Below are 27049 nucleotides of genomic sequence, written 5' to 3'. Positions count from 1 at the left end.
ACAAAATGAGCGGCTCCAATCATCTTTGCGCGACCCGAGGCAGGAGAAAAAGGCCGTTGTGCACGTAGCACATCCCATCAATATTAGCCTGTCAAATCCTATGTGCCGGGAATTTGTTGTACCTATGTACCGGTGTATTTTTGCCATTGGATTATTTGAACCTTTTAAGGAACATAAATTTTTTAACTTATCTAAAGCCAGAAATGCATAAGAATAGAAGCATAGAGTAATTTGGATAGACGAGTTGAGCTCTAACATTGGGGGGCCACACGCGGTGTAATGTGCGTAGGTCCAAAGAGTGTGTATAATAGTTTGTCCAAGTATTTGCCGTTATAAAATTCATTGTTTTTGCTGAGTTAAAGGTTGGAAGAGGGAGACCAGAGTTGCAACCCTCCTTAGCGAAGAGAGGCTCCTAACCGTCATAGCATGTTCAGCCAATGAGCCAAGCTCACAGGGGCGTCGTTTCAAAGTAATCCCTTCCCATGGGAGGGTAATCCATCACCACAATCCCATCAAGTACAAGCTGGATAAATGGCGCCCAATACACAACACTGCTTCTTCGAGCTTAAGGCTCTGTGGTTATTACGAATCCCTCGTGTCGGGATTATGCGAAGGAAGAGCTCGTTAAAGCTTGTCGCAATATTGCAGCTAACCTACCTATACCATGCTAGGAAGGTCCTTGAAGATTCTGACAAGGTTGAAACTAGTCAGGCCATGCTATGAATGTCCTTGAAGCTTGCCACTATGTTGAAGCCGGCCGATGTCATGCCATGCCATGAAGTTGAAGGGATTCATACAAAAGCAAGTCATGATGAAGGAGCGACTCTACCTTCTGCTATCACACACGAAGCTGAAGGGTGCGAAATCAAGCCAGCTAGGGAGCAACTCTACCTTTTGTTATCACACACGAAGTTGGAGGATTCATGTCAAAAGCAAGCCAAGTCAGGGGAACATTTCTACCTCCTGCCATCACCCTTGAAGCTAGAGGGGACACTTAGACGTGCCAGATGGTTGGAGCGCCTTAGTACTTTTCGATTTCATATTAAAGGATGTCTTGGAGAGCATGGAGTCTCAATTTTTAGTATGAGACTAAAGATGTACCCGTTCTTTTGAAAAGACAGATTGTTCCACAAGATCCACCACATGTTGATTTCTTGATTTGGTTGACAGGACTTGGAAAGTAAGTTCAAGTTGCCTACATAACCCAAAAGGATCAACTCACATGTAGTTCAATTTATGTCGTTCATTGTTTCAACTCATGCGGGCTAGGAGTAACTTGCAGTTTAGGCTAATGCGTCATCGAGTAGTGTAGAATTTGATGTACTTAGGAGAATAAACTTGCTGACTTGGTGGAGTTGAGGTTTGAAGGCTCAAAAATAATCATGATCGAGTATGATGTTGCTTCACATTCATCCTCCTTGTCATTGTACTCCTTATTCTGGTGAACCAATAGAAGAATCAAACTCTCGAGAGAAAGGCTCTCCAGTCCCTTTTAATTCACTTGAAGAAGAGTCCCTTTTGTGCCATTCACCATTCATCTTGCGGTTCTTGAACAAGGGTGTCTTCTTTTTCAAAAACAAAGATTCTATGCTTCATGTCATAAGCTCGTGTGGCCAACTCTTCGAAAGGCTTTGGTTTGATGCCTTGCAAAATATAGTGAAGACTCTGTAAGATTTCTTGGAGGGTTTCAACCTAAAACCAATTGGCAATAGGTGAAGTAGCCTCTATATTTTATTAACCAAGCTTGAGTGACTTAAATGAGCAATATGAGGCAAGTTTTAACAGACTCCAACATATTCCTTCGGTGCACATCTCAATGGCCGAGCTAGGCTTCAAAAATGCGCTTTTTGCAATTGAGACTCAAGCTTCTTTATCTATTAATGTAGTCAATGACTGACTCATTTCTTATTGCGGGTGTTGCTCAGTTCAATCATGTTTGCCGAGCAAAAATAAATAAATTCCATCATGCTGACAATGCGCCTCGTGCTGAAAAGCTATTGAAGCATAAGCGGGTCGTGCCATTCTTTATTTAGGCACTAATTTGCATTTTGTTGTTGTTGTTGTTGTTATAACTATGTCCTTGTTTGTATTGTGCATTCTTGTTCTTCATCGATCTCTAGATAGTAGATCCACTGTCCACACCCGCACGTGAATCAAAACTAACAAAGTGGTTGAGTTTTAAGATGGTCCCGAAGCGTCGAATTAAACAAGTTGGGATAGTCTTTCTAATAACGACAAAGATATTCACACCATGTTCGTTTTGGGATTTTCTCTCTGCGTACGGTTTTCAATAAATTTTCTCCCAATTATTATTCTCATTTTTTTATTTATCTTTCTTCACTCATTACCCAAAATCCCAAAACCAAAATTTCAAAACGAACACGGTCTCAAAGTTCTAGTATAAAAAGTAAGAACAGTACTATGACTACTACTATCGAACTGAATATATATGTTCACCACAAAATAAACAAGAAGATAGCTAAATAATAGATAAGATATCATTTAGCGATGGGCCAAAAGCATTTGTCAAACTTAAAAAAAAAAAACAAAACTAATACTATTGAAATTTGAAGAGAACTCTTCATTTATCCCCTGTAACATCTGTCAACTTTTGTAGAAGGATTCATTTTTGATTCGATATTTTTTAAACTTGGGTTCACATAATGGTAGAGGAATATGGGGATATATAGAGCGTAAAAGGTCTAAATTACATTTGTTTTTCGCTTTCATTTTAACGTGGGAAAAGGGGTTCTCACACTTGCTCTTTGTTGTTAGCTAACACAAAAATAAACCTAGCTATCTGAGGCGTGGGGCTTTGTTTTGTTAGACTATTGAAGAGGGAATCAGTTCAATTCCATTGGCAGATACGACATTTATGAAGTTTTTCTTAATTGCAGATACTCTTTTTACATATGAGAAATGATTATAAAATCCCTGTGATTTCAATAAACACGGGATGGAATCAACCAAAAGTGGCTTATATTGACAAATTCACCATTTTTAGTAATGGACTTTTTTTTTAAGACTCAATAGTAATAAATTTGTCATTTTTGACCGAAACTATTCTTCCAATGAGTAAAAAATAAAGGGCTACTAATAAATGTTGTCCTTTTTTTTTTTTCAAAGCAAATTTTCTAATGGGTAAAAAAAAAATTAATTGAAAATAAGTGAGAGTTGATAGTTTTTTTTATTGCTTTTTATTATTAGAAAGGGTGAATTTTAGATATAAGTTACTTTAGGCTTATTCCATCACATGTTTGAACATACAATTTTCGATTTGGAGTATCAGTAATATAACAATCAAAGGAGGTTCATTGCCATTTCTCACACGTGAACGAGATATCGTTTACTTTGGCCACTTTTCAAGTCCTCTGCTAATAAGTCCAAGGTTTTTCCTATAAACTTTGACATTTTATGGCCATACCGTAAGGTTATTAAACAATTAAGGGTATTTTCAATGGCATACACAAAATTGGATAATCAAAACTTGTCACTTCATCTTTTGGTTTTCAAATTAAGGGTTGCTAATATTAACAATTTGAAGTTCCACAATGGTCCATAATCAAAAACCATGTAGAGAGAGAACTCGTCTTTTATTTTTTCTTTTTTGGTATGTACAACTTGTCTTCTTCTTTTTTATTTTTTGTTAATAGTAAGTTCAACTTGATATCTCTACTATGTTGATATGCACACCTGACACCTCCATGAAATTAGCATACCTTGCCCTTGGCATTCCTTTCTTGAAACGCCATATTGAAAAAAGAGTCTCCAGATTGAAGAATAATTTACTAACAGTTAAAAATTATAGAAAAATTATCCCAAAAAACTTTTATTAAAAATTCAAAGGATTATGAACATTAAAAACCAAAGTCACCATCTTCAACCAACGCCCCCGCCCCCGCCCCTTACCCCACGGCATTAACGATTTGAGCTAAAAAATTTGTCATGCCTGAGGAATGAGTCCAATTGATGGGGTTTGGCCCACCAAGTCACGGTGATAGGTGATGGTGGAGGGGATCAACTCAACTCCATTGATACTCCATCTACCAATGTCCCTCCAAACAATCTCTCTCGCGTGTACATCAACTTAGATGTAATGAATGATCCGAACCGTTCATTACGCAAGTTTGACGATAACTATATTTCTACAAAACCCAATTTGATCGGAGATCGATATGGTCCCTAAAAAACAAATCGTTTTTTGTTCTATAATTGAAAATTTTAAACTTTAACACATCTATATTGTCAAACCATATATTCCTTGTTATGTTCAAAAAAAAATTTAGTACTTGATAAAGTGTTTATCAACGTTCGAAAAAGTTATTAATTTTTTGCATAGATATTCTTTTCCATGAGATCTACGAAATGAATGGTTTTGAGCAGCTATGTAGATCTAGTATGAGTCCACCGAAGGCCCGGAGGAAATTTTTGGTGGGGAGTATAGAAATTTTGAGGGGCTAAGCCAAGCACCCCCGCCAAGCAGGGTGCCAAGCGCCATCCGGTAGTTTATCTCGGCACGGACGGTTCGAATTGAATCTGAGTGTATACAGATCTAAACTGTCCATTGTTAAGTCAAAATCCGAGCCGTCGATTCCCATGATGAATGGCTAAATCGGCCGCTCGGCACCACTACTAAGTAGCCCCGCTTGGCAGCATCTCCCGATCGGCTAATGCCGACGGTGGAGTCCATGTATCAAACAGTATTTGACTTTTGGAAAGACAGTAGTTGGCCGGCAGCCGTTTCATTTTCTATTGGTAGGACGACGGGTTAATCAACTTGTCTCCTATTTATGACCAATCCAACCAATTTAAATAGTGTGTTTCGGACTGATTAGTATATACTCCGTATATCTCTCTCTCTCCCCAAGCTTTTTTAGAGAGAGAGAGAGAGAAACAATATGGGTTGCTGTTTCTCTTGCAGCTCACCACCTCCATTGGAAACCATTAGAGTTGTACACTTAAATGGCTATGTGGAGGACTTTGGGTATCCGGTTACCGCCAGCGAAGTAACCGGAAACCCCAAGAGGCATTTTGTTTGCACACGGGCTCAACTTGCATCCGGTGGGCCTAGTCCACTCAAACCTTGTACGACGCTTGAACCGGGCCATGTTTACTTCTTGATACCATACTCCACGATTCAGTCCGATGTCTCTCCAATGGACTTGGCCGCTATTGCAAGAAAGCTCAACAAGATTGCCAAAACTAGCCAGTCCCAAGCTAGTAAGTCACCATTGAGGAATTCCAAGTCGGGGTCGAGCCCGGTTTGGACTTCACCGGCCAGAAGTCCAAACCGGTTTTCCGGGTCACCCGCTAGGGCAGAGCCCGAATGTGGTTTGACTGCGTATGGTCTGCAGACGTCGCCCAAGGCGCGGTCATGGAAACCAGTTTTGGACACCATTAGAGAGAAGTCGTTTGGCCGGAGAAGCGAGTCGGATTTACGAGAAAAGCATTTGGAGTTGGAGATTTCGAAATAGAAGGAGAGTGAGGTAGATAATATTTATACTTAAGTGATCTACAGTATATCTGTTTGTACAATTTGATGAATATACTTTGAGGGGGCAAATGGTCAATTATTAAGCATATACTTAATAATTCCGAGATTGGATAAGTGGATTAATAAGAAGTATATATCCTTAGTGTATCCCATGAATGGTATTGAGATTAATGTTGTACATTCTTCTATTCGATCTCCATTTGGTTGAGATATTGCGGCTCTGTTCGTTTTGGAATTTTGGATTTGAATTTGTAGGCAATGAGTGTAGAGAAAAATAGAATAATGATCGAAAATAAGAGTAATGATTGGAGAGAGATAAAAAAAAATGAGTGTGATGATTAGAGAGAAATAGGATGATGATTAGAATTCAAAATCTAAAACCTTTAACCGAGCAAGGCCGCATCAATGGATCAGTATTTTAAAAGGATAATGATTTGCGTATTCTTTTTTGTGAATGAACTTTCTTTTTTATTTTATTTTATTGTCAACACGACATTATATCAAAGATGAGAAACTTTTTCACGGAGGCTCCGTGAACACGTTTGTCACAGAGCTGCGCAATCACAGCCGTCCATTTCGGCATTGGACGGTCTAGATTTCAAAAAAACTATTCGCTGGAAGAGTTTAACTATTCACGCGAATAGGTTTTTTACAATTCAGACCGTCCAATACACTTTGGACGCACGCAATTTGGCTCCGTAAATGCGAATACACGGAAAGGCCTGTAAATACGTTTTTTCTGATAAAGACACTCCTATCCTTACTAATTTTGCGCAACGATAAATAAAAGAACAGAGATTTTATATGAACCCGGTAAAAATTCTTCTTATATTTTTCTCAAAATATCTCTACTAGCTAAGCTCTCAAGAATATACTACCCAAAATATTTGTCTGGTCCGCAATTTAAAAGTAATACAATTTTTCCATGGGAAAATTCAACATTTTTTCATAAATTAAAAGAACTCATTGGTATATGATAAATTGTCGAAAAAAGTTAGAATTTTTTTCCTCAAAAAAACTGTACTATTATTTTTAAGTAATCATTTTGCGGACCATACACATTTTGAAACTAGAAAGTCTAAGATTCCTGACCGAAGGGATCCCGACAGCTTGCCGCGCCCACTCCGGCCACCGGAAGGCTAATCCAAGCGGTCCAAAAATTCTATAAAAAAAAACCAAGTGGGCCTTCGCCAGAATCAACGGCATCCGATGTGTGTAAGTAGCCGATCTAAACACTCTATTTTTTTATATATATCGGGATTTGGTCGGGATCCCTTCGGTCGGGAACTGTAGCACCGCTGTTTTGAAACGGAGGAAGTACTTTTGAAATATACGAGTGGCTCCCAACGTATTCTCCAGGGTATCTTAGATGATTTCTAGATGAAAATTATAGCGGATATGAGCATCTATTTATAGGTTTTTTGAGGAATTTGGTGCTAAGGAAGACATATATTGTAGCGGCATGATCTATTGGGTAGTGTCCTGATTACGCAGTCATGGGAACGATCATTTTTTTTGGTACACTAAAATGAAAGTGCATGTATGTTACTCCACCAGAAAATATTGTCCCGTTACATTACACCACTATCTGTAAAGGACTCCATGACACCTACGCCGGGGCTAAAGCTAAGTCTTACCACGCGTGAGTAGTGTTAGAGCATCTCCAATCCATCCAAAATAGAGGATGGATATAACACATTGAGGGGAGATTTTGTAATTTATTTCATTTTTTCTTCACTTTTTGTACTTTTTTGGGAGAATTTTTGAGGGACCCACCGTCCTTTTTAGAGTTTGGAGGAATTTTGTACTCCAAATTTACTTTTGGTCCTCCATTTTTAGAGGACCAAATTTACTTTTGGAGGACCAAACTCTAAAAAGGACGGTGGGTCCCTCAAAGATTCTCCCAAAAAGTACAAAAAGTGAAAAAAAAATGAAATAAATTACAAAATTTCCCCTCAATGTGTCCCATCCATCCTCTATTTTGAAGAAATAGAGGTGGATTGGAGATGCTCTTAGAAGTACATCGATCGTGGAGATACAGCTGTGATAGCCCACACAGACGAAAATTGCATTTTCACCCTGTGTTTTACAAATTCATTCTAAAACGCATTTCGAAATCGTTTACGCTCTTCTGGAGATCCTTCCAAATTTACCGCTAAGGCTTTGAGTCACATTTTCATCATTAGGAATCACACAAGGCAGCCTAAACATTTAAAGAGCTAAACTGGCACGTCTTCATACGCGCGCGCGCACTTCACACTTCATGTGGCCTATGTGCACACCCACCTTGGGGTTTTTCATCACATTTCTTCAAATCCATTGCCAGTAGTCTCTTTTTTTGATTCATGCACCAGTGAGCTCTAATTATGCAAGGACTAGAAAACCTTGATTCACTAACGGGATTAGTTGGTGGTCAAGACGTGAGACTTAGGATTTGCTCCCTCCTAATTAAGGTCTCAGATTCAAAAACTCCTTAGTGATATCAATTCCTTTGGGATCAGTTTTGGCTTTAATCACCCCCTGGCTGCAAGATTAATCGAGGTGCGCGTAAACGGATCCGGACACCTAAGTTTTAAACAACGAGCATTAACGACTATGTGTAGCGCACCAAATAGCCATCTGTAGTGAAGCCCACCATAGCTATGTCAGGGCTGCATCTAAAATCTCACCACGCACAACAAGCGTTAAAGAGTATGTTTAGCCCACCTAACAGCTATGGAGGCTTGAATTAAAAAATTGAACGTTAATTCAAGTGCTGGCCTATTGTACCAACCAATTATTGGTTACAAGGGAACTACTTTCTCACAAAAATCACTCTCAATCTTAATCAACAAACCAAACAAACAAGTGATTTTCCAAACTGGGCACACTAATATTAAAACATTTTACAGTTGGGAGTTTGGAGAGCTACTAGTATAACTGAATGTATACCCCAAGTAAACTGTACCCAGATGAGAATGAATGCCTTTTCTGGTAACCTACTTATTCCTAGCTTGCAAAACACAAATAACTCAAAAAGGGACAACAATTGGGGCTGGTGGGACCAACCTCTGGTTCGGTAAGCAAGTCCACCCACCTTCCTTGCTGTAAGAGACTGTGAAATGCTTAGGAACCCAAGTTTCTCCCTTTGCCTTTCTCTCTCTTAACATATCCCTCTCTCTCTCCTCAACTGCTGTCTTTGCTTCCCTTGCTTTCTCCCAGCATTTGCTCAGGATGTTTTGACTTACCTCAGCCCACACTACAGCTGACTCACTTGGCCACAAGCCCTGCAGCCAAAAACAAGCACAATAAAAATTTCATATTAATTTCATTCACGTATCATATGAATTGAATATCCGTTCACTATCAGTCTCGTTAAACAAACAAGCCCTTGAAGTTTGTAAAACTTGGTCAGTCCAAAAGCAAAGAAAGTTGAGCATCATCCCTACACAGAGAATTTCGAATTTAGCAAATGCATCTAAGCTCTGTTCTTTGCCCGGACTAGTGTTAAGGGATTATATAGTCCAATGAAATTATGTATCTATGTAACGGATTGCCAATACTAGCCACCTCAGTATCCATTATCAAACGCTTTTGCGAGATGACTGGTCAATTGGTAAAGCAATCCCTCCGCTAAATTGTTGCATCTGAATGAACACCAGAAATGTACACCAATGGGTTTGTAATCCTATCCCATGCTCTAATCTAACAATCAAACAGGATTATGGTTATTCTGGAACCAAAGAGCCCAAGCAGAAATAAGTTCATAAGCGGACAAAGAGCATCCTACACGTGGATAAGGGGTACACTACCTCGGGGCCTCTACTCTCTATTCTACCGCATCACCCCGACACCCATGGGAACATGGTTGGCTTTGGTACATCTTTTAACACCCCAAATAGCCTACTAGACCAGGAACTAGGATGAAAAGCCTAATAACATGATTCAAAATGTTTAAGCCAAAAATTATCAGCAATAGCATAAGTACATGACATTGGCACCAGTGGCGTAGCCAAAATTCTTGGCACCATTTATCGACCTAAATCTGGTCTTCCATCAATGTGGATTGTGATATGAGTGGAGCCAGTGGCGCAGCCATATTCTACGCCAGTGGGGACATCATTAAAGTACAGGTTTGATACGTGCCTAAATCGCAAAAATAACAAGTACATTAGCCAAAAAAAAATCATGTAGTGTGTATATCCAGATATTACAATTAGAGTATTCCTCGGTATATTTATTTCTCTTGAATTGTTTGGACACAATAGATGATCACGACGTCAATCTATTGCTTTTGACGTATGCATCTACGTATACTATATAAAAAAATTACACAAAAATCCACATCACTCTCTACTTCTCTCATTTCACACTCTTTCTTCCTCCATTCTTCCACTTCCCCAAATCACTCATTTATTGTCCACCACTTCTCTCATCTCATTCCGTTTTCTTCCCCCACCATTTCATAATTCACTTCCTCAAGTCACTTTGTGGCCAATTATATTTCCAACAAGTTGACAATTCCTATTTTGTTCTCATTGAAGTCTCCAAAATTAATCATTTTTCAAAATTGTTTTTTCTTACAATTTATCACGTTTACTTTTTACTATCTAATATTTGCATGTGGTTCAAAGAAAAAAAAAAAACTACGCATAACATTGTAGCCTGTAGGCATGGTAAACCATAAGAAATTTTTCCGGTGTCCCGTGCTGTGAGTATACACTTAGTTATATATGACTAATTCACGAATTACAACCATTAATGGACCCAGTAAGTTTAGTGTTTATGGTCTGACTTCTTTCAATAAACATTGCAAAAATATAGGTTCAAGAAACAAGCAATTTCAAAGGCAAAGTGATGGATAGCAATAATTTTTCACAGGAATCCACAAATAATAATGATCTGAGAAGTTTGAGTGGGGAGTGTGAGGTGGCTGCGTATCTGATTGGCAACCCGCAAAAGAAGCTCAATACAGAAAAAAAGATAGTATTATATTACCTCTGGATCTTTTAGGATTGGAGTTTTAAGTCCGGAAAGCACAGTTGGGGCATCGTAGATCACTGTAAGTTTCCCATTGCTGACATCCTTAACTGTGACAGCTCTGCAAATTCAGACTAAAATCCAAAGTTAAAAAAAATGCTATCGTGAGAAACTAAAGGACGTAGCTCTCTTTAGTTGAGTCCATCTCTAAATACAAACTTTTGGTTGGAACACACACGATAGAACATAAATTTATCTTGTTTGGCCATATGAAAAAGAATAAATCTTCTAAGAAAAGTATGGTAACGCCGTTCAAAAAGAAAAGTATGGTAACAGATCTTAGGCAACACAGGATAGTAGTCCACCCCGTATTTTGCCAGAGCAAATAATCTGACTGAAATATACACTTATCTCCACTCCATAACAGCCCCTACTAACAAACAACCTCAAAAAATTTGCATAATAAACTAAACATCAGTTCCTCTTTAAAAAAAAATGTCAATGAAAAGCTTCTTATACAAACTAAACCAAATCATAGAAACACAACCAAGGAAAGCATGCTCGAAATAGACACCTGAAAAAGAAATTACCTGTCCCAGTGGCCATTAACCTCATAAATTGTCTTCCTTGATGATGCCATAAATATCTTTCCTCTGACTGATCTCTGATTTGCTCTGCGGCCTAGAAAAGAACTGCCTCCAAAACATAACTCAGCTTCAAGGCCAGTTTCTTGACAGTGGATTCTGATGTTGCCCGACCAATAAACACCAGGCATTGGGAGAAACCTTATTAGAAGATTAGGAGTGCCTACCACATAGTTTTCACCCCTATTCAGGAGTTTCAGCTCCCTTTGACCATTAACCACAGATTCTACTGAAGCACCTGTGAAATATATTTGGGAAGAATAAAATTAACCACCTACTCACCAACTCATTATACAAGGGAAAATAAAATACCCAAGGCTTGAACTGACTATCTAAGCGAAGAAAACGAAGCTGGGACAGGTATAATCAGAAAATGAAAAACAATTATGTTCCTGATGGTCACAAACTGGACGGGCTTTGGGCTGTTTATGATGGGTACAAATGTTATCATATAAGACGCTATTAAGTTACAGCTTACTCTTTCAATGACGTATCCAAATAACATGTTTCATAATTATGAATTGACTAGCACTTAATGTAACAGCATAACAATATTAACATTATTCCTGGATCTTACATTATAAGTCGGGAGCAAAACCAACAAGAGCGATGATCGAGTCAGAGTAGCCCCATTAAGACTGATTTCATTTAAAGTGACTCAAAAAACATTACCAGCTCAAAAGAAAGGAAAATCCAACATGAACGAAATTGCTTATAAAAATTCCCTTCTTCGGTAGTAGCTGACAAAAAAAATGAAGCAGCATTTTTCCAAAATATCTGCATCTACATTTTCTCTTCTCATTTTCCTAATCTGATCAAAAGAAACATACGTTCTGTCACTTCATCATCTCTTTGTATCTTTTTACTTTGTTTTTCTTTTCCACCCTTAATCCAAGATTCAAACATAACACAAACTAATGTCAGATAAAAGATGTTGATATCTGATGACCTATAACATCTTATTTCAGTAAGGAGGTAACTATCTCTGCCTTGTGTTTTTTTAAGGTATTCCAATTTATTCCGGATAATGGAACTCATTTTAACTGCGTTTAGGCTATTACATTCTGTGTCAGAGAAAGGAAATGTACATAACTGATCTGGAAGAAGAAGTACAAGGACACAAGCAGAAGAGCCATCATTCACTCCAATATTAAGAAGGATAAAACCAAGTAGAACATGTCTGAATTGCATCAACAAACATGCGGAGCCAATTTCCCGTTACTATAGCTTTTAGGTCATAGTGGTACTGCTGATAACATTTAAAAAGTATTTGGAACTAAAAAGAAACATTACCCCATCCATCGACACTCCAATTCGACATACTGCTTTTGCGTGAAAACCATTTTCAATTCACACAACCATTCAAGACCATTCACATGTTCCTGATTGTAGTGATCAATTAAAATCTATAGAATCATGTTCTAACAGAACGATGAAGTGCCAGCAACTCCATTCGCAAATATATCTGCGTACCAAACATAATTTCTAATGATCCGCCTATATGTTTGGACTGCCACGCAGAAGACGCCACTATTAAATCCTAATTCCCTTTGTTAACCAATGATCTTAGCAAACATCAAAATAGTTTGACATGTACGGATGAAGTCATAAGCATGAAACCAAAATGTTAATTTGTTTCAATGCAATGAAAGAGAATCAACAACAGTGTCTGATAGTACCATAAACTCCAGAATCTGTATGTTTTCAGTCGATCTTGAAACAAAGGCATATTCTAGTCCACTGAAAAAGGATCTTGTGGAAAGGGGCTGATTTTAAGTGGAATTAGGTCAAAAACAATTGAAAGAACAACATATTTAGTGAAATAAAGCTAAAACTAACATCCTAAAGATCAATGGACAAATAGAAAACTGAATTTTCCGCCTTAAAAATCAGGACATGCCATCACATTAATGTTTAACAAATGATGCCACACAGCAGGGACAAGACAACATGTAACTTTACGCCAATATTTCTTCACCTTTGACCATTCCAAATAAGCTTATGCATTTGTACATTGACGCTTCAAAATAGTGGGATATCATTTTTCGCGCTTGACATATTTGGAAAGAAGAATAAGCTAACAGACCAGGCATCTGTTTTAGACAGCTTTCTCAATTTCCATAAAGAAAGTTGGCAGTCTTTAAGCTTAAGGAATCCCAATATTCATAGTTTCAGAGGACAGGAGTTTTGATAGATACAAATGCAAGTTATTTCAAATTTAGTATTGAAACCAATTGTAGTATTGGAACCAACAGTTTCTTCCAAAATCCAACGTATTTCACGTGTCTTTAAGTGATGGAAATGTCCCTCTTGAGTGTCCGAAGGACCTAGATAGGTAAAGTTTTGGAAGAGATGAGGACACGTTTGGGATGTGGGTCTGACATCAAGTGTCTAGCGAGTCAGCATCTGTCGAACATCGCACCTCGTAGAAGTTTTTGCGCTTCTTAGCAGTTATGTCAAGACCCTCTAAGCATGTTTGATCTTGTCTAAGTGAGCATAAACCCACGAGAACTACAAATTCAGGTCCCTTGTGAATGATTTCCTATGCCAAAATAGTTGAAAACAGGTCTAGTGTTGCAGAAAATGAGTAGTCATCTGAACACAAAGGATAGAATTTATCATTGAGAGCAAAGATAGAAATTTGAATACCATTGAATTTCGGGACAATATGATGGCACCATATCATTTCAATTCCATTGTCATCATCGGTTGCATGAACTGAAGATACCGGTGGGTGATGAGAAACCTATAAGCACAATACACAATTCAGACATTTTATGAAAATCAAGAATGAGAAGTGGGAAATAGTTTAGCCAATGCGTAATGCCTATTTTCCCTATTTCCAGTTCTTGTTGGTTAAGATTGGAAAAGCTCAAGTTCCTTCCAAGCTCGACGCGACCTACTGAGCTAGGCTTGTCTGAGTAACCTAGCCTAAAAGTGTCGCTTGGTAAGACCGACTTCGGAATTAGGCACGCGTTGAAGAGCTAGTAACCAGTCTCGAAAAGTATCATTTAAGCATGCACACCTTTATGCTATTTTAAGGATTTGTCAAATCGGCGTCCTCTCAAAAAGTACGATATTCCTATTATATCACTACTTCTTGTTCTATAAGCAGTGACCAAAATACTAGTAAAAGGTTCATTTGTCCTATCCAAACAATGTAGTCTGAGAAAAGTAACAATCTCAACTTCATCAAAATTGGGATACACAACAGAGTATCCACAAGTAACTATGGACAGGTATAGGAAGTATCAGTATGAATGCACGAGTGTGCCACAAATACCACAAATATAGTATCCACTAAAGGTGTGATACAGATACGACTCCTTTTAGAGTTATTCAGTAGCAGTCTCGCATGCTGGTGGAGTAGTTCCAAACGAGTGCAATAGAGATCTTTAGAACCTCAAGTTTCACCCTCCCCATGCCGGTGGACTAGTTATATAAGAAAATAGAAGTGAGAATTAAAGGGCTACAGCAAATACCTGTTCACACAGTACGTTCAGGGTGCCCCTAGAGACATGGTGAGTCTCTCCAAGAATGGGATTGTACGGAGCAACCCCAAACATCAGAGGGCGTAGTGTAGATATGTTCCATGCAACAACAGATATAAACCTGTCAACGGGATTCCTCCCATTGGCACACTGACCCAACAGATCTTTACCAACGCAATAAACTGACTCCCCATAAACCTGAAGCATTGTCTTGGGGATGTTGAAGATTGGCGGCATCTGAACTTGTCGGGATAGAAAAAGAGTAAAATCAATCTGACCATCAGCATGGCTCAAACCAAAGCTATTGCAAACAATCTACTATTGATATACAGTAAGTGTATGCTGATATCAAAAAAAAAACCCTGATGGTCCCAACTCTGTATACCTTTCTGGAAGCATAAATATCAGAGAGAGAGAGAGAGAGAACACAGAATCGTTAAATAATACATGGGCATGCCTTCTTCTGTAGGATAGCACAATGCAAAGACCTTCTAAAATTTAAGAAAAATTTTGGAGCTTAGAGCTAGATAAGGGAGAGTACATCTCAACCTCCACACTCTAGAGTCTAGAGCTTCAATCATTTTAACCTTCTCTATTTTTTCCCCCAAAGATAGGTATACTCCTCCTATTTTGTAATGTGTGTGTATTTCCTTCACAAAAGCCATGCCATATCTTTTTTTTTATCAGCCACGCTGATGGTATAGAACATGAATGAATTCTTTATAATCTGCATGAAGGTCTACATGTTTTGTGTTGGTGAAAACTGGACAAAACAAAAAGATTGTTCGTAGAGCACACAAAAAGGGTTCAGTTGTCAAATCACGACTCCTAGAGTACTAAAGCCTGCATCAGACTCTAGGCCAAATACATAAGCACAAACAAACCCAGAGAAAAGATTTTACGTGCTTTGGCAATTGCCTACGTCTATGGGCAGCAGTTTTAATATTTAAGGAGATTAGAAATCCCTCAAACCCCTATCCCACACAAGACACAATTCCTCACTCTCTTTTTCTTGGTGATCCCATCCAACTGCATGGATTACGTCTTCTATTGACAGAGGATTGAAGCTGTATTTGAGATAAACCTCCATTAAATTGAAGAAGATTTCCAGCCATCAAACATGTTGTACATGTGCTGAAACTTTAAATCTTCAACAGCCTGAGGCATCTTAGCTACAGATTTATAGCTCAATAAACAAGTATGAATTTGATTATATGCTCCTCAACTTTGGCCAATTATTAGTAGTTTGTGTCAAGTCAAGATTTGCATTGTTAGCTATAAAAGTGCAAGTTAGTCTGGGCAGTACTGGCTAAAGTGTGAGGCATGGTTAATTTAGCCTTGTTGGCTACATTCTCTATGCAATGAATTGGAAAACAATCATTAGTAAATACTATGACGATCAACTGACTAATACATGGTCAAGTCACAATGTACATCATCCATACAACACCAGAACGCCCTAAAATTTTAAGTGGTCATTTGGATGCAAATTAACATGTGAGTTGCACACGAAATACAGGTAGTATAAGTGTTTATTTAAAGTGGTTCTGTGTTAGAGCAGTGGGGCGGGCAAGTGAGAGTAGGAGGGTGGGGCAGGCTAGTGGGAAGGGGAAAGGGGGAAGGGTGGGGCTTGCAGGGGAGCCAATGGCGGATCCCTAAAACAAGGGTAGGAGGTGTCAAGGACACACGTATTGGGCTTAATATCAAACTTCTTATCAAGCTTTACCTTCATCCGTTCCAATAACTTCAAAATCATACACTTAAAACCAAACCATGCCAATCAGAACTGTAAAGATGGATTTGGTGCAACACATCCCACGTATACAAAAAAGCAACTTCATCACGGGGTAGGTAACCTGGCAAAGAATTTATATTTTTTCTTAATAGACCAATGCTCATTTTCTTCTTATTGTCCTCACCCAATCAAAAAATATAAAAGAGAAAAATAACAAGACTCTACTTTATTATATGTCATTATTTCTCTCTCCACAAATCTGGCCACAAGTCTAAACTCAAAACAAGGCATTAGAGATTTTGCTAAGCATGTAATTTCTTAAAGCTCTCACTTTGTTAATTCATCCCACCTTGATTCAAAATTGACTTCATTTTATCTTTCCTTCTTTCTTGAGACCCCAATGATTGGGACTTAACATAAGGCTCGGTTTGGTTTTTGGCTTCTACTTCATGCAATGACATTTGAATCCTACAGTTACGCTTATGCCCCATATCTGTCATTAAACTCAAATCAGTTTGTACTCTCCTTCAAAGTTCCTTTCTTCAACAGTGTACAAAATTCAAGGTTGGATTCAAATGCAAAATAACATAGCAGTTCTTGAGCCCAGTGAAAGCATAAATAGAAATGTCATTATCCAAAACCCTTATGTATCTCGCATATATACACACAAGGCAGGCAAAGGAACAAGAATCACACATTCCTATATGTATGCAACATCATGTGGTTGATATGGAGGACATGTACATACAATTAGTCAGCGCTTGCCAATAGCCTACTCAAATCACATACATACATATGTGTACACATATGTACATACTAGATGCCCAGGTACATGAGATGCGAGTGCAAATCGTATTATGGAGGAGAGGGAAAGCGAAAAATCTTCCATTGAGATTAATGTAATGAAATCTGTGATGTGAGAGGACAAAAGAGTACTTATGCAAGGGTAATTTAGGAAAATTGAAGTCAATCTCAAAATTGACGATCACCCCAAAAGTGTTAAATTCCCTTTAGGCTAGGAATTTGATGACCAAGAATCGAATTCCTAGTAATTCGATACCCATGGTAATTCTATACCGGCATTTGTATCAATTCAGTAATCTCATCCAGTAAACAGTTATTCTGGAAATTTACCACAGTCAAACATTTCCTTCGTTATGGATTGAGCCAGGAATCTATAATTCTCACGGGGATGACTGATGAGGAGGGATCACATTCCTACTTAAATTGGGAATGTGATTCCTGATTGAATATTCAATCGGGAATCACATTCCCATTCTAGGCAGTTCCAAACGTAAGAATCATATAAAAATATGACATTATCACATTCTCATTCCTCCTTGAGATTACTGACATGTCATCCATCGTCCAAACCGAGCCTCGTATAAACGCATAGGCATGTAGTAGCTAGCAGCATAGAACATGCCTCTTTAATAGTAGAAACAAAAACAAAAAAGAGGCAAGAATTAAACTTGCCTGGAAACGGGTGAGGTCAGTTCCAGGGCGGACATTCTTCAAGAGACCGAGAACGCGTTGGAGGATATTAGGGGCTCTGTATTCGTCGCCTCCTTCTCCTTCTAACTTCAACGGCGCTGTTAATACCACAGCCTTCCTCTTCCTATTACTAGTAGTAGTGTTTGAGTTATTACTACTGCCACCCCTACTGGCCTCCTTCACAATCGCCTCCTCCTCCTCCTCTCGCTTCACCTGCGCCACACCTTTACCACCACATAATGTGCTCGTCGGAGTAGTAGTAGTAGTACAATTCAACTGAGGCATCAATCAATCATCAAAACCCAAATCAGAGCCTAAAAATCCCAATCTAACCAAGAATTGAAGCAAATATTTCATGCAAAAAGAATTTTTTTAAATAGTAGGAGAAGTTGTTTACGGATTCACATCTTTCTTCGAAATTTTTTATTAAAATTCGAATCATTCAGAATATTTTTAGACGGTCGCAATTAATGGCTGCCATAAAGAAATTGTACCCGCGAATAAATTTCTCTCCTCCTGATGCAATATTGGAAAAAAAATGCATGCTCCCGTAACCGATGTCCACCACCCTTTTTTCTATTATTAGTTACATTTTTTATTTATGGGCCGGCCAAAAACTATGAAATATACTTATGTATAAATGTTGCACTTAATTTGACATTTTGCTTGGAACGGGAGAAGAGGGAAATTTTAAAATAAAATTCTGATTTCATTGTTTGATTTGGGGGGGAAAGAATAGAAAGGAGAGACTGGTGAAATAAAATAACAGTAAATATTGTAAATTTATACTATTAGGGCCAGTTTTTTTTGGGTAAGTGTCAGGGTCAGTTTACGCGCACCTCGACTAATCTTGGGACCTAATCCCTTGTCCGCTTGCGAAAGCCAGATTAAAGCCGAAGCGAAGTTTCATATGGATTAGCCCCACATGAATTGATAATACCTAGGAGGTTTTGAATCTAAGAGCTTAGCATGGAGCAAACTCCTAAGGCCATCTATAGTGGTATAATCAAAAATGAATAATTAAAAGTTGACATATCAGCTTTTGATTATTTATTTAAGAGGTTGTTAAACTTAATAATGTTGAGATTCACAATGATCACTTCTAATCTATAACCAAAATAAACAACACCAATTTTTTCCCCTTATTCATGTAACTTATCTAACTAAACTAATATCACAAATCTACCACTCTCTTAATCTTCCAAAAAAAATCAAACATGTTCTTGAATTTGGAAAAGAATGCAATGTTCTTCATGTTCTCAACCATAGGGAAGGAACAAAAAAGGAATAAAATAGAAACAGGAAACAATTGTGAAATATCTTAATCCGGCGACGATGTGTTAAATTATAGATGATAGAGATATATGAACTTCACTTTTGGAGGGAAAGAAAGAGAAACAGTATGTGAGTAAAGTGAAGAAGATATAGAGCAGGCGAAGAAGAGAAGAAGAAAATACCAGTTGAAACAAACGTGTATACAAATTTTGGAACCAATTAACTGCTGTGGTGTGGGATCCACAAATTTTGATTATTGAAAAAAATTGCTAGTTTTGATTATCCAAAGTCCAAAATTTGATTATTTCTAAGAATGTTGCTAAGTTTGATTATACCATTGTGAGTCATTTTTTGCACAAATATTGTTAACTTTAAAAACAATTGGCTTTTGATTATACCACTGTGGATGCCCTAAGTCTCAGGTTTTAACCACCTGCTGTCCAGGCCAAGCGAGACCTGCTCCGATCTCGCTCTGATGATCGAAAATGTTCACTTCAAAGAGCTCATTGACTAGAACAACTCTGCGAAAAATCAACTCGATTGGATATCATTAAGTGTCTGATCGGAACATTTTTTATCTTGAAAAGAATGGATCCGAAACACTAAATTAAATCCATTGGAACCCATTATTGGCAAGTTATAAGTGTTCTTATCAGGCACTTAATGATCTCTACGAAGTGAATGTTTCCTATCATCGAAGCAAGACCAGAGCAAGCTCCACTCGGCCGAGACAGTAGAGCCCCTGAGTCCCGATCCTTTGGGTTCGTGATAGATATTCTTGCTGGTGTGTAGTTTGTGTAGAAATGGATGAGGTTATAGGCACAAGTAACATTGTTAGGGCTACTAAATGAATCAAACAGCTTGAGCTCGGCTCGAGCTTGGCTTGACTTTTGGCTTGTTCAAACAAAGTACAAGTCAAGCTCAATCTCTTTTTATTGAATGTTTATAAATTCAAGCGAACTGTGAGCAATCAATAAAAATTCCCAGATATGTAAATCTATAAAATATAGAAAATTCTACAATACACATCTTTTAAAAGAGTGTACCATATGCACATATTTTATGGTTCATTCATAACATTTTAGCGTGTTTCGTAACTTTTATTCTAGAATTCATAACTTTTCAGCAATACGATTCGTAACATTTTCATTATGATTGATAACATTTTGGTGTATCTCATAATCTTTATACGATTCGTAACTTTTTAGCAATACGATTCGTAACATTTTCTCTATAATTCATAATATTTTGGGGGATGCATATAATACACACCCAAATAAAAGAGTGTGTATTGTAGTCTTTCCCTATATAATATCCTAAAGTATGAATTATAGTGTGTGGGTGTTTACACCATATTTCACCGCCTGTCGATGATCGACCGAAAGGTGGCAATTATGAGAATGCTTCATATTTTATTATTATTAAGTATTCATATTAATATTAGAACTAATATTAGTATTCCTTTTATTATTTTTATTTGCATGCAGGACACTTGGCTTGCTCCTACACATGTGGAAGTTAAAAGAACACTTGTCATGCTCCTACACATTTGAAGGGAAGTGGGAAGTTATTTTGACAAGTGGAAGCAAAAGATTGAATGAAGACTAGTGGAGAAGTTAGGAAGTTATTTCCTACGTTTGTTGTTTTCTATAAATAGTCTTTTAAGACTTCATTGTAATTCCTCTCCAACAAATCAAAGTCTATCTTTATTTGTCTTAATTTTTGGCACTACTAACCCATTCGGGTTATAATTAGGAGTAGGAGTAGAATTTCAAATTCTAAGCTTAACTTAGGATCTTCGATGTGTCGCTCACGGCGATAGATCAATCGTTGAAGATTAATGGAAGTCTCTTTCATTTGTCTTCAATTTCGTTCTTAATCTCACATTTGACTCGACTGCCATTTCTCTTCCGGTGAAGTCCTGAAATACGGCGTGGAACCACGGATCCGTCTTGTGGAGACATGGCCACATTCGCCCTTATTTTTGTTGTTGGCTTTGTTTCCCGAAATTTCTGTCAATTTCGATTGAGGAAAAAATTGGTAAACAATGGGGGATGAAAATTGCTTGTTTAGTGGAGCATGTTTCAATATACTCCTCTACCTTGTTTATCTTTTTCACGAATTGGGTTTCTTCAAAAACAAATACTAGCTTGAAGACAAATACATATAGAAGTCGACAATTTAAACTTCACCAAAACCTCACGATAACGTAGAGCCTATGATCTGTTTCCTTGGATTTTTTTCCCTTTTTGTTGTTATGTTTTTGTTCTCCTTTTTGGCCAAACTACTCCCTTAAATCCCTCTATGGTGATGACACAAAATCTGGACTTTACAATAATAGCTTTCAAAAGAATTGTTGGAGGGTCCGGTTCAAAAAGTTTTGGGTATATCGGGGGCACCTCAATGATCGGGACCGTACAATTCTTCAAACTCGTTGAGAGCATCAAATCATATCAATCACGGTAGCAAGCGCAATTGAAGGACTCATACTTATTGAGTTCTTCTAAACTTAACTTATTTCTTCGTTTTGTGTGTTTTGTTCGTCTTTTCTGAATTTTTTTAAATTTGCGTGATTTTTTTGGATTAATCATATGTCTAGACGAAAGGAGTCTGAAAAGTACAAATTGATGACAAAAAGCACAAAAAAGTTCACTAAAGACGAAAAAGTATCAAACAGCTGTCTTTTGGAGCTTAAGTGCCGTCTTATTTGATTTTTTTTATCATCGGTCCATATTTTTATATTTTTCCGATTCATCTCGTTGAGACGAAGGATTAACCCCTAAAATTATGTCGAAAAGCTAAACAAAAAATTGCGAAAAGTAAAAAATACTTAAATAAGTTCCAAACTTAAAGGCACCATATAAGTTCATAACAATAGAAAAGGTCGGCCGGCGCTTGTTTTGAGGCGGTTGCTTGAATCAAAAATTTAAGGGGTTTGACCTAACTAATTTTTTTTTCAATTGTGTTAAGGTTTTTAGATTATTTATTTATAAGGATTTATCTTACCCAAAAAGCTTTAGAAAGCCAAAAAAATAGTTGAAATAGATTATTTTTACCTTTACCGAATCCTTTTCAAGTTCCATTAATAATTTTTTATTTTTTAATTTCTCTCATCGATACAGATATGAGAAGATAAATATTTAGACCAAAAATTAAAAGAATGCAAGACAAAAAAAATGTCACAAATTAACAAACACAGATTAAATTAAATTAAATTATTAGACGAAACTCCGCTTGACAGATCGACGTGCGCAAGCTGTCAAAAAGTCTTGGATCACGTTCAATTAATAAGAAACGAAATCTAAAGTGAAATACCCAAGAATCTATTTTCCCCTTCTTGCTTTCACACACAAATTCAAAAAAAAAAAACGAAGGATAAGCATATTGCAGATAGAGATGTCTATTTAGGAAGGTGTGTATGACCAAATGTGATGCCTAATAGAGGCCTGCATAATCTATCTATACTATACTATAAGCAAAAGAAATCAAATATATTCAACAAAAATTAATATATGTTTTTCCGTACATTGTGCAGGCACAACGCTAATATGCGCCCATTGGATTCTTCAATCGGCTGTTCAATTCTTTTAAGTAGGTTCCTCTCTTTCTCTATATTTGGGTGTTTGGAATTCAAGGTTATGGATAGCCTCTGAAATCCTTTGTGGACTAACCTATTAACATACCGCTAACTTCTGTTGATATATACAATATTGAGAAAAAAATATAAAAATAAAGAGGTGAATTTGTAGGCAGGATATCTTACTATTTTACACTCTAAAAGCGGAGTGCAAAAATTCAATTGCATATATAGTGAATAGTAGTTGGTTTTCGAGCACTACTTTTTTGAAGTGCAGAGAATAATTCGTAGAGTGCTAAAGTTACTATCCTATCAGCCACGGAATCGTAATATTATAGTAGATGTGGTGCCCAAGTAAACATACTTTTAACACCAACCAAGAAATTTAACAGCAGTAAAACCGCTATCGAAAACCCGAAAAATGGTTTTAAGAATATCATGCACAAATTTTGAGAGAGAGAGAGAGAGGTGTACCATTTGTATGGTCCATGGAGGGACGTCCCTGCTGGTGAAGAGGAGGGACTGCCTTTGCAATAACGCGCCCACAGAGAGAGAGAGAGAGAGAGAGAGAGAGAGCAATAATGCTATAAAGGACCGACCACACATACCGACAATGTACCGCTCTGAGCTGGACTATGGGGGCCCACTTCCACACACTCTGACACTCTCTCCTCTCTTTACAGATTTGGGCCGAAAGTATTGGCGGGTAAAATTTTGAGGAAAATTCAAATTCAAAATTTTGATTATTGACAAAAATTGCTAGTTTTGATTATTCAAAGTCTAAAATTTAATTATTTCTAAGAATGTTGCTAAGTTTGATTATACCATTGTGAGTCATTTTTTGCACCAACATTGTTAACTTTAAAAACAATTGGTTTTTGATTATACCACTGTGGATGCCCTAAGTCTCAGGCTTTGACCACCTGTTGTCCAGGTCAAGCGGGACCTGCTCCGATCTCGCTCTGATGATCGAAAATGTTCACTTGGAAGAGCTTGTCGACTAGAACAACTCTGCAAAAAATCAGCTCGATTGGATATCATTAAGAGTCTGATCGGAACATTTTTTATCTTGAAAAGAATGGATCCGAAACACTGAATCCGAAACACTAAATCAAATCCATTGAAACCCATTATTGGCAAGTTATAAGTGTTCTGATCAGGTACTTAATGATCTCTACGAAGTGAACGTTTCCTATCATTGAAGCGAGACCAGAGCAAGCTCCACTCAGCCGAGACAATAGAGCCCCTGAGTCCCAATCCCTTGGGTTCGTGATAGATATTCTGGCTGGTGTGTAGTCTGTGTAAAAATGGATGAGGTTATAGGCACAAGTAACATTGTTAGGGCTGCTAAATGAATCAAACAGATCGAGCTCGGCTTGAGTTTGGCTTGACTTTTGACTTGTTCAAACAAAGTACAAGTCAAGCTCAATCTCTTTTTTATTGAATGTTTATAAATTCAAGCGAAACGTGAGCATATGAGGTGTCTAGCTTGATAGGTTCATGCACAGAGAGTCGTTTCATAAATATTGCCAAGATAAAGGTAAATCAATAAAAATTCCCAAATATGTAAATCTATAAAATATGGAAAATTCTACAATACACACCCTTTAAAAAATTGTACCATATGCACATATTTTATGGTTCATTCATAATATTTTAGTGTGTTTCGTAACTTTTGTTCTAGAATTCATAACTTTTCAGCAGTACGATTCGTAACTTTTCATTATGATTGATAACATTTTGGTGTATCTCATAACCTTTATACGATTCGTAACTTTTTAGCAATACAATTCGTAACATTTTCTCTATAATTTATAACATTTTGAGAGTACATATGATACACACCCAAATAAAAAGTGCGTATTGTAGTCTTTTCCAATATAATATCCTAAAGGAAGAATTATAGTGTGTGGGGCATGAAAATTGCTTGTTTAGTGGAGCATGTTTCAATATACTCCTCTACCTTGTTTATCTTTTTCACGAACTGGGTTTCTTCAAAAACAAATACTCCGTACTAGCTTGAAGACAAACACATATAGAAGTCGACAATTTAAACTTCACCAAAACCTCACGATAACGTAGAGCCTACGATCTGTTTCCTTGGATTTTTTTCCCTTTTTGTTGTTATGTTTTTGTTCTCCTTTTTGGCCAAACTACTCCCTTAAATCCCTCTATGGTGATGACACAAAATCTGGACTTTACAATAATAGATTTCAAAAGAATTGTTGGAGGGTCCGGTTCAAAAAGTTTTGGGTATATCGGGGGGCACCTCAATGATCGGGACCGTACAATTCTTCAAACTCGTTGAGAGCATCAAATCATATCAATCACGGTAGCAAGCGCAATTGAAGGACTCATACTTACTGAGTTCTTCTAAACTTAACTTATTTCTTCGTTTCGTGTGTTTTGTTCGTCTTTTCTTAATTTTGTTAGATTTGCGTGATTTTTTTGGATTAATCATCTGTCTCGACGAGAGGAGTCTGAAAAGTACAAATTGATGACAAAAAACACAAAAAAGTTCACTAAAGACAAAAAGTATCAAACAGCTGTCTTTTGGTGCTTAAGTGCCGTCTTATTTGATTTTTTTTAACATCGGTCCATATTTTTATATTTTTCCGATTCATCTCGTTGAGACGAACGATTAACCTTTAAAATTATGTTGTAAAGCTAAACAAAAAATTGCGAAAAATAAAAAATACTTTAATAAGTTCCAAACTTAAAGGCACCATATAAGTTCATAACAATAGAAAAGGTCGGCCGGCGCTTGTTTTGAGGCAATTGCTTGAATCACAAATTTAAGGGGTTTGACCTAACTAATTTTTTTTCAATTGTGTTAAGGTTTTTAGATTATTTATTTATCTTACCAAGAAGGATTTATCTTACCCAAAAAGCTTTAGAAAGCCAAAAAAAAATAGTTGAAATAGATTATTTTTACCTTTACCGAATCCTTTTCAAGTTCCATTAATAACTTTTTATTTTTTAATTTCTCTCATCTGTACGGATATGAGAAGATAAATATTTAGACCAAAAATTAAAAGAATGCAAAAAAAAAATAAAAATAGGCCACAAATTAACAAACATAGATTAAATTAAATTAAATTATTAGACCAAACTCCGCTTGACAGATCGACGTGCGCAAGCTGTCAAAAAGTCTTGGATCACGTTCAATTAATAAGAAACGAAATCTAAAGTGAAATACCCAAGAATCTACTTTCCCCTTCTTGCTTTCACACACAAATTCAAAAAAGAAAAAGAAAAAAGGATAAGCATATGGCAGATGGAGATGTCTATTTAGGAAGGTGTGTATGACCAAATGTGATGCCTAATAGAAGCCTGCATAATCTATACTATACTATACCATAAGCAAAAGAAATCAAATATATTCAACAAAAATTAATATATTTTTCCATACATTGTACAGGCACAACGCTAATATGCACCCATTGGATTCTTCAATCCGCCGTTCAATTCTTTTAAGTAGGTTCCTCTCTTTCTCTATATTTGGGTGTTTGGGATTCAAGATTATAGATAGCCTCTGAAATCCTATGTGGACTAACCTATTAATATCCCGCTAACTTTTGTTGATATATACAATATTAAGAAAAAAATATAAAAATAAAGAGGTGAATTTGTAGGGCAGGATATCTTGCTATTTTACACTCTAAAAGCGGAGTGCAAAAATTCAATTGCATATATAGTGAATAGTGGTTGGTTTTCGAGCACTACTTTTTTGAAGTGCAGAAAATAATTCGTGGAGTGCTGAAGTCACTATCCTATCAGCAACTGAATTGTAATATTATAATAATATTATAATGGGTGTGGTGTCCAAGTAAACATATTTTGAACACCAACTACGAAATTTAACGGTCGGAAAACCGCTATCGAAAACCCGAAAAATGGTTTTAAGAATATCATGCACAAATTTAGAGAGAGAGAGAGAGAGGGAGAGACGGGTGTACCATTTGTATGGAGGGACGTCCCTGCTGATGAAGAGGAGGGACTGCCTTTGCGCGCCCACAGAGAGAGAGAGAGAGAGAGAGAGAGGGGGTCTGAGTTTTAGGAGGCCGGTGTCTCTGGAATGAGTTGTGGCCGGGTTCAAAACAAAGAAGAAGAAAATAGACCTTTTTAAAGGCTTCGATGGGAAGCAAAGCACAGATGAGAGAGAGCAAGGCCAATCGTATTGGGTTATTGCGTATCTGCTATTCTATCTATATTATATTACACCTTTAAGTACTTTACTTAATTGTACTTTGAAAAAAACAACAACAATTAAAATAGATCAATCGTATGCTCTATCAGATGCCTTTTGACTTAATCATACCACCCCGTGTCAATAGTGCTCTTCAACAGATCCACTGCATGCTATCGTATTGCATCCGT

The 27049-nt window shown here is 37.2% G+C and overlaps 2 protein-coding genes across 4 annotated transcripts in view; one reads left to right on the top strand and one right to left on the bottom strand.

Moving 5' to 3' along the window:
- LOC131308105 (uncharacterized) overlaps window positions 1-5691 on the top strand; it is a 44141-nt gene extending 38450 nt beyond the window's left edge. Inside the window, exon 2 of the mRNA XM_058334924.1 lies at window positions 4888-5691. Within this exon, the coding sequence (XP_058190907.1) occupies window positions 4899-5474 (576 nt within the window). The 5' untranslated portion in view covers window positions 4888-4898 and the 3' untranslated portion in view covers window positions 5475-5691. The remainder of the gene's footprint in view (window positions 1-4887) is intronic.
- A 2654-nt stretch (window positions 5692-8345) lies between these two features.
- On the bottom strand, window positions 8346-26851 carry LOC131332504 (oxysterol-binding protein-related protein 4C). Of its 3 annotated transcripts, none has more exons than XM_058366798.1 (7): window positions 26629-26851; window positions 17800-18093; window positions 14580-14825; window positions 13747-13843; window positions 11044-11335; window positions 10472-10574; window positions 8346-8760 (listed from the first exon to the last, which is right to left on the bottom strand). In XM_058366798.1, the coding sequence occupies exons 1-7, from the start codon at window positions 26629-26631 to the stop codon at window positions 8506-8508; spliced, it is 1290 nt and encodes a 429-aa protein (XP_058222781.1). In that variant the 5' UTR covers window positions 26632-26851; the 3' UTR covers window positions 8346-8505. The 3 variants fall into 3 exon arrangements, with proteins under 3 accessions (XP_058222781.1, XP_058222789.1, XP_058222773.1); XM_058366806.1 differs by having other exon boundaries at window positions 17800-18030; window positions 26629-26831; XM_058366790.1 differs by lacking the exon at window positions 26629-26851 and having other exon boundaries at window positions 17800-18277.
- Window positions 26852-27049: the final 198 nt, after the last annotated feature.

The sequence above is a fragment of the Rhododendron vialii genome, chromosome 1a (assembly GCF_030253575.1).
Source record: "Rhododendron vialii isolate Sample 1 chromosome 1a, ASM3025357v1".
Taxonomy (NCBI): Eukaryota; Viridiplantae; Streptophyta; class Magnoliopsida; order Ericales; family Ericaceae; genus Rhododendron; species Rhododendron vialii.
The sequence above is the reverse complement of the archived record's forward strand: the minus strand, read 5'-3'. Positions and strand labels throughout refer to the sequence as shown.